General features: G+C 40.6%; 1 protein-coding gene across 3 annotated transcripts; it reads right to left on the bottom strand.

Moving 5' to 3' along the window:
* Positions 1 to 280: 280 nt before the first annotated feature.
* Positions 281 to 8,231, bottom strand: coq10a (coenzyme Q10A). Of its 3 annotated transcripts, XR_014569521.1 has the most exons (8): positions 7,950 to 8,231; positions 7,183 to 7,368; positions 6,011 to 6,160; positions 5,715 to 5,907; positions 5,496 to 5,597; positions 4,990 to 5,344; positions 2,766 to 4,886; positions 281 to 2,673 (listed from the first exon to the last, which is right to left on the bottom strand). XR_014569521.1 is itself a non-coding variant. In XM_083769407.1 (6 exons), the coding sequence occupies exons 2-6, from the start codon at positions 7,317 to 7,319 to the stop codon at positions 5,177 to 5,179; spliced, it is 750 nt and encodes a 249-aa protein (XP_083625533.1). In that variant the 5' UTR covers positions 7,320 to 7,368; positions 7,950 to 8,231; the 3' UTR covers positions 282 to 5,176. The 3 variants fall into 3 exon arrangements, 1 of the variants encoding a protein (XP_083625533.1); XR_014569522.1 differs by having other exon boundaries at positions 282 to 2,673; positions 2,766 to 5,344; XM_083769407.1 differs by having other exon boundaries at positions 282 to 5,344.
* Between the last annotated feature and the right edge of the window lie 233 nt (positions 8,232 to 8,464).

Here is an 8,464-nt window from a genome sequence, read left to right as displayed (position 1 = left end):
AAAAGTTTTTGCACAGTACACCTACACATTTTGTCCAAACATCACGCAAATTGGTACACAGTCTCTCTAGAGCCATTCAACGAAACCGGTCTTTCAGATTTCTCAGACTCCATCCTGATTGGCTAAGATTGGCTTCCAAAGTTCACAGGAGTGCTCAGTTTCAAACAAAATGCTGCAAATCATGAACACATCGCGTGATTTCCGTGAAATTGTGCACCCACATTCCCACTAGGCCCAGGACGAAATGCCACATGAACAATTTCAACTCAGCCTCAAGGTGGCGCTATAACTGGCCGAAAAGTGTTTTTACCTCTAACTGCATCTGTGGATAACTTTGTATGCCAACTCCCTAGAGGCCAAGGAAAAACCTTTGTCTGGAATTTTTCACATCTGCTCTTTATAGCGCCACCAGGAGGCCCACATATGTAAAACACATTTTCTATTATTACTCCTTCAGATTTTATCCACATTTCACGCAAATCGCTACACATGATCTCCATAGTCATGTGATCAAGACAGCTTTGGTTGATTTCTCATATTCCATCCTGATTGGCCACGATTGGCTCCTACAGTTTTCAGGAGTAGCAAATGGCCACAACTCCTCAACGCAGCGTCCGATTGCGATGAAACTGTGCACGCATATTCCCACTAGGCTGAGGAAGAATCCTGGTGGAGACCTGTGCCGATTGGCACTTTATCTAGTTAAGACTTATATTGGGTGTAAATACTGTGAAGTGGAAAAAGGCAGCACGAGCAGTGCTGCACATTTTTACCCTTGAAAATAAGTTATTTCTGGCATGCGACACAGTCGTGTGACGAAGTACAAATTTAGCTTTGGATAAAGTTACAACCCCAGAAGACATGACCTGTGTTACATGAGCTCACTCACTGGCTGTGAACCCTATTTGAAGCCATTTGTTTGAGCACACAGATTTGAACAGTTTAGTGGGGTGCAGGGCACTATAGTCACACAATGGCGTTGTCACCAGTACCATTTTGGTACTAGTCTGAGATGGTAACCACTTCCACAATTTCATCAGCTACTGTACATTGTGCAATTGTTTTTACATTTACCTTTAATAAACTCACCACAAACAAAAGAGCGGAGACCTGAATTTTATGTCAATTGGCATGATCAAATGGGAAGATGGCCCAAGTACCGGCCTGTCCCATGTGATGTTATTAATATCTGGCCCACATACCATTACCCCACTCTGGTTTCTTGTGCTTCGGCTGCCCTTGGAAAGGGTTGCATCTCCCACTCTCTCTGGTAACCCACAAGTGTCTCCCATTGATGCAATTATTGCATGTGTGATATTGCAGATACTGACAGTGTTCCTTCAATAAGTAAGTAGCCTTGCCAAGCCATGAGGCCCATAGGGCAGGAGCCTATCTCGTTTCTGTAGCGTGAGGCAGCTTGATGTACAAGTACACCCCCTGGACATGACGCTAGTATATCGCAGGGACTTACCCCCAATCCAACCCTTGATGCTGAGTGTCAAGCAGGGAGGCACTGGGTCCCATTTTTAGAGTCTTTGGTATGACCCGGCCGGGGATCGAACCCCGACCTCCCAGTCTTAGGGCGGACACTCTAATCACAAGGCCACTGAGCTGGTCCTTCAATAAGTAGTTCTTACAAATTGTGTACAATTTGGCTAATTTTACATTAATGATGCATTCAAACATGTGCACAGAAATAATCATTTACATAGAGGCTCACACATGCATTTTACATGTTTATTTAAATGTGATTCTGAATCAAAATTAATTGTATTATGAAATGATTACATTATTGTACTTTCTATGCTGAGTGATCATGTCTTCATCCTTCCTAGTTGGATTATAATTGCTCAATGATATGTATTAGGATGTGTATGATATAATGTATATATGTATGGGCTTGCCTTGGATTAAAAATTTGGCACATGAAAAACCTGCTACAATGGCAAAATGTTTTGCAGGGAAATGCGTATACACCATCCAAGCATTATTGCAAAAATTACCAAGCCAAACTTTTCAATCATATGCTTTTATATTGTATAACAGACTGAAACATTGTATTGTACAATATATTCAATTTAAATAACAGCATACAAGCCTTGAGTAAATCTTAACATTTCATAGTGATTCACAGAAAGTGCCACTCCCATATTGTACATGCACTTATAAAAATACACTGCCCCTTCATTTGTGTAGCCTTGAACATACAGAACATGAGCTCGGTTCTGATAGTCAGGCTTGGAGTAATGGCTTAGTTATCCTTTGTCGCATAACTATGTTGCTCACATTGTTTTACTTGTAAATCAGTTTCAGCGAGCACAAGGTCCTACAACCAAGTATAAATTAGGCTCATATCATACAACAAATCCGCTATTATGAGGGAGACCATAGTTAAAGACCTCTTTCGTTGTCCTTTACCTCATGTCCTCAGAAATGTCAAATACAATTACTCCCTTAGTCCCTTTTGTAGTATAAAGAAATATACATATCATTAAGAAGCAGTCACACAATACTTAAGGTGGTGTTTGATTTGTTTTTGTTAGAACAAAATGAGAGATAGCTCTATATGTATCCAATCTCCTGCACTATACAAAAAGTGCTTTTTCATGTCAGGATACCAATTTCATCCAATCAGAAGAGAGAACTCATGGAGGATACATGGAAATTGGAAAACTAACTTGGAACTGGACCACAGGCTGATGTGTGATCTTTGTGGGTTTCCCCTCTTCTGATTGGATGAATTTCCTGTTACTAGAGCTGGAGACTAGCGGAGACTGAACACTCTTTATTGTTGAGCTTAAACTTTTTAACAATACACTTTGTTTTAACCAAATCATTTACAGCACCATTCAAATAAATATGTTCACCTCTACTCAATTACATTCATGCTTCATAAATAAATCAAGTTGCATAACAATTCAAAAACAAAAATGAAGCAAAAAAAAACCTTTGGGGTAGGCTATTATGCTTTTGTGATCAATATTTTATTTTACAGCCCATAATGTATACCAGCCATTTACTGTCAGTGTGCATGATAGAAAGTATGGTTAAATGGGAATGAAAACCTAGTCTTATTTTACAGCTTTCGTTTCAGATTCAGGTTAAAACTACATAAAGCGTAAAAACATGGGCTAAGACTGACCTTCTAGTACACCTGATGTAAGCACCACAGGTGCAGCTAATTAAATTAATAATGGGTCATGGGTGAGTTAGATTTAGGTGTACCAATGTGCACCTAGCATACTGTCCATACTTGTACTTGGGCAGACCAATATCCAACACACCCATCATTAATGTAATTAACTACATTGCTGCCTGCCACACACAAACTACAAAATCGGACTAGGGTTTCACTTTACGTTTACTTTCTGCTTGTGTTCTTGACTCAAATGTAACCCTGCTTACATAAAACAGCATTGGGAAGGTTCCTTTCAGAATCTCTTACTACAGTACAGATTGAGAATACAGTACAGTACAGTGATGCATTTAGATGAATTTGAATTACTGTATCCAATTTAAAGGAAGACCATTTTCCAGAGATTGATAAATTAAACAATGGTTAAACAACTTTAACCACATTAACATTAACCAAAAATGAACAGATCTAGGTGTCACGACGCGACCAATTGTGAGCTTGTAGATTTGTGAGCTATTTTGGCGAAGATTTTTGGTGTAGAGGGATAAAAGCGTTAGTACAGAGCCAACTCAGGTCCAGTTTACTAAGTCTATAGTGTTTAAGTGGTCAAGTTTATCTACATACACAGGTAAGCAGCCATCACTGTTGAGAAGTCCCATTTTATTTTAGAAATACTCCACCACTAGGTCCATTACATACCAGGTGGTTTACAATTGTTTGAAAATAATTCCAGTGACGATTGTTCCATCTACTAGATTATAGTTTCAACGATAGATAATAATGTGCTGGGCTGTAAAATAAGACATTACTGCAATCAGACCAAGTCTCAATATCCAAAGCTCGTCTTCACAGCCTAATGCAGTCAAATTAAAGCTTTTAGGTCAATTGAAGCACAATTGCAACCTATTAAATTGAAAATGACCCCCTTTCCCTCTGCAAAAAGCAACACTTGAATAATATTCTCACAGCACACGGTTGGTGGGATGAAAGGAGAATTGTCATTTTTGGCACATATAATGTGTATATCCGGTAAACCAAATAAGTAACTTAATCCCAGCACCAATGCTGCAAACTTGAATGGATGGATACATGGATAAAATGATTTTCCTTTACCAGTTTGCATTGACTCCATTGCCAATGAGACAATATATTAAAACTACCACTTAAAAATCTAATAAATTCAGACATTCTATTTGAATGTTTTTGAGTGGTGCAACCACTCCTACAACCAGCAATGTCCGTGTTCACCTATGTGTGTGTTGGTTGAGTATGACTATTAGTACCAGTAGGGGCCCTGTTGTGCCAGAAACAGAGAGAGAGAGTGCTGCACTGTTGCCTGCTAATGAGAGAGAGAGAGGGGGGGGGGTTGGTTGCACCACTCAGTTCATTTTTTTATAAGTGACGGCCAGTACTGAACCAAAACAGAAAATGTGAGTTGACAACCTAAACTGATAAGCGATTGGCATGTAAATCCCTTACAATGGCATGTTGAATAGTAAATCCTTGAACCTACAGTAGTCACCGGCCAAACACCCATCCCTATCAGCACAAAGCTTTAAAAGGGTCACCGTGCCTATTGTCAAATTAAATTTTGTACACTACCACTGTACTGTCCATTCATCAGATCAACAATAGATAACTCACTGCCATTGGAATTATGATGTTCTATGATGCCATATGTTTAACATAAACAAAAGGTTCCTCTTCCAAAGATGGTCCCTGGAGTGGAGGTAGATGGAAACTATACAGACTGAAAGGAAGGGGAGTATCAACAATTCGCTATGTTACGTGATATATATATAGGCTGATGCAAAAATAAGCTTAACCATAGTTATCCTCCGCATAATGCTCACGTTTGGGTTGTCCTACTGTGCGTCTTCATTTTCATGACGTTCTTCTGTGGCATCCAGGTGGTGATGGTGGAGAGTGTGAATGTGAGGAGGGGCCGTCTGAGCAGCGGAGTCATGCAGACAAAATGTGTACGAGGGGGATAGCGGTCGGTATGATGTAAGGCTAGAGGAGGACATGCAGTGGCAACCCTCACGTATGGTGCGCCTCATGGAACATCAACTCCCGAGGGATACTAGTCTCTGTGCCGTAAAGCTTGCCGGCTCGTTGATGGAAGGCAGCGACATTTGTCTGTACCACCATGTCAAAGAAGGCAGTGGCTAACTGGGCGTGGATCAAGGAGCGGAACTCGAAGGAGATCTGTTTAAGATGGGACATAATTCATCGAATAGAATCAATATTTAGTATAAAATGACAGAAGGGAGATAATAGCTTTAATAATACTTTTGTAAACAGGACAAATAACAGACAGAGATACTTCAAGCAAGCACAATTAATCTAGCCTACTCACAGAAAAGTCCACAGTGCAAGTCCGCGGATAGCCAGGAATGCCAGGGCTGAAGCGCCATATCGTCTCCAGGTGATTGAAGAGTTTTCCATCCGTACATACTGCCTGAATATACCAAAAGCACAAACTCTTAATACTGCATTATGTCAATGAGAAACTCTGTATTAACAGAACACAACACACATGAGGTATTAATTCACAGATACTAACAATGACACTTACTTTGACTAGATGGGGCCGGACACTAGTGATCATAGATGTGTATCTTTCTACCACTGGTGGGAAACCCACTTCAAGGCTTGCTTTGGAGTGGCCTTGTCTTCTCATGGTGGTCGTAGACTTCTTGCACCATGGCACAAAGAGCTTGTAATCATCCACATTGTTCACCACATCATACATCTCCTGCATGGAGTACCTATCACAGTCAATATAGAGAGGTGCAGAACAGTAAGACTCAGTATATTCTTAATGTTATTTCAAGAACAGCAGCTGTTATAGACCTGCACTGTGGCAATTACCCAAGTATCCTACGCTCCGAATACCCCTTCCTTTTGTTGGTGAAGCCCATAAAGCTTCTGCTTTGAGGAGCAGATGTCATCGTGTCCCAGTCCTGAAGGCAAAGCACTCTGGGAGTTCTGGTCATCAGAACGCCACATGACGACAAGTGTCTAAAGTGAACAGGAAAAGTCAAATAAACCATGTTCTGGAACCAGTACCACACCATCCCCATGACAAAAAAAACAACCCATTACATTCCAGCTCCCTTAACCTCAGTCAAAGGCATAGATAACATACAGGTCCAGCAGGGAATAGAAGGTCCCTGGCTGTTTCAAAGCATGCTGGTATTTTCTGAGTAACAGCCAGCTGTATACTACTGTATGTGTGAATGGCATGTAATGTGACACCCTCTCATATGCTACTAGTACTTCCACCACTTAAGAGTTTCTTATGGCCCCCGGAAGGGGCCATAAGAGGCTCACACGACGCTAATAATGGCTGCCCAACACGTCTATAGACTCTATAATATATAAGAAGCAGGACCACCCTACAAATCAGGGTGCTCACACTTTTTCGACTTTCGAGCTATTTTGACCAGCTCAAGAAGATCTACTGACCAAAATAATTATTATCCCCTTGCTGGAAATAGTTACATAAGACACACTTGGAACAGGAAATGGATTTTAGGTTTTCTTGTATATAACTTTGCAATGCTAGTGAATAACCGGTTAATCGATCGATAACCTTATCAAAACGTATCAATTAACTATTAATGCGTTAATCGATAATTCACATTCCTAAATGCTACTGACGTTTGTGTGCAACACTCTTGAAAACAATGTAACCGAAAGAAAATCGACTTTATTAGGAAAAACTGTTACTAATAAACAATATGGAGCTGGGTGTGGGCTTCTCTGAGGTAATGGGGTGAGTACATTCCATAGGCTTGGGGCAGCAAAAGAAAAGTCCTACCACCCTAGCTCTGTTCCATAGCCTTCTACTGCTTCGAGGGCAGAATCGAAGCAGTAGAAGGCTATGGACCAGAGCTACTACCACCCCAGGTATGGCACATGGTGTTGGGGACCTCCAGGAGGTTGGTTGGCGTTACCGACAAGACCAGCATCTACCATTGCAGTCACAAAATCACAATTAATTTAGTGTTTCACTGAGAAGATCTATTGGAAAAACTCACCTGATGTTTTGTCTCAAGCGTTCTCTGGTACACACTGGCCGACTGCATCGAGGGCTGCCCACTGTGGCAATCTCCAGAAACTCGCTTAATGTCCTCACACCCATCGGTAACCGCCTGGCACTGGTCGAGACTGCCATCAAAACCACCACAGGTTCCCGTCTTCAGGAAGTTGTGGGATACCAGGGTCTGTGAAAAAAAATATAACATGAACTAAGTGACATAACGGTCAGAAACAGTTGAAGTTAAATAGTTGACATACAATAACAGATTAAGTTAAACTACTAGTTGCCATACACTGATAGTTTAAATTAAACTAGGTGACATATTGTAACAACAGTTTAAGTTAAACTAGATGGCAATAAATGGCATAAAGTAATAGACTAGAATAGATGGCATTGGCACAGATTAAGTTAAACTAGGGTGACATTCAGTAAAGATCAAATTAAGCTAAGAGACATAACAACTAACAGTTTAAGTTGAACTAGGTGACATTCAGTAAAGATCAAATTAAGCTAGACTAGGAGACATAACACCTAACAGTTTAAGTCGAACTAGGTGACATTCAGTAAAGATACAATGAAACTAGGAGACATACATAACTGTAACAAGTGGCATAATAGCTTAAATAAACGTACAAGTTGACACACAGTAAAGTTTTAAGTTAAGCTATGTGATTTACAGCAACAGTTTAAGATCAACTAAGGTGACCGACATGAACAGATTACGTTAAGCTACGTTGACATGCACTAGTAAATTAGATGACATACAGTAACAGATGACAGTCCAACGTAACGCCGCGGTGACCCTTCTACCCGCTAGCTGCTGCTAACGTTTAGATTCCAAAACAACAAGTTCCAACAAACGCGACCTGTCGGGCCGCGACGCGTCCTGTTAAGTTGCCGAATCCCTTATTTCATTCCATTGCTGTAAAAAAGGATTAGGTCGAATGTACGATATCTGCATTACGTCTTGAGTGTTCGCCAAGTCTGTAACAAGTCGACCTTCGGCTAAAAAAAAACACCGGGCGGCGGTGACGGTGAGCCGAGCCAGCCAGCCAGGCTACAATGGTTCCTTTCTCCAAACGATGGTTATTTGGTTTGTTCCTAACACCGTCTACTATGCTGCCCCTACTGTGTGGGAGGATAATTCGAAATATATATTACATAAAACAAAAAAAATATCTTAATAAATCTTTGAATTGGTTAAAATCTGATTTGTGGCTGTGGGATGTGTCACTTTTAGACCAAGACACTAATAAGATTAATTAAGCATCGCTTCATCG

This window comes from Protomyctophum parallelum, assembly GCF_964188405.1.
Source record: "Protomyctophum parallelum genome assembly, chromosome: 7".
Lineage (NCBI taxonomy): Eukaryota > Metazoa > Chordata > Actinopteri > Myctophiformes > Myctophidae > Protomyctophum > Protomyctophum parallelum.
The sequence above is the reverse complement of the archived record's forward strand: the minus strand, read 5'-3'. Positions and strand labels throughout refer to the sequence as shown.

Bases quoted from the DNA above. Each gene is read 5' to 3' on its own strand.
- coq10a (XM_083769407.1), bottom strand. From the start codon at position 7,319: ATGGCAGTCTCGACCAGTGCCAGGCGGTTACCGATGGGTGTGAGGACA. The intron at 5,598-5,714 runs GTAAGTGTCATT...TGGTATATTCAG, and splicing joins TCCGGCCCCATCTAGTCAAA to GCAGTATGTACGGATGGAAA. The intron at 5,345-5,495 runs GTGAGTAGGCTA...CATCTTAAACAG, and splicing joins CTTGCACTGTGGACTTTTCT to ATCTCCTTCGAGTTCCGCTC.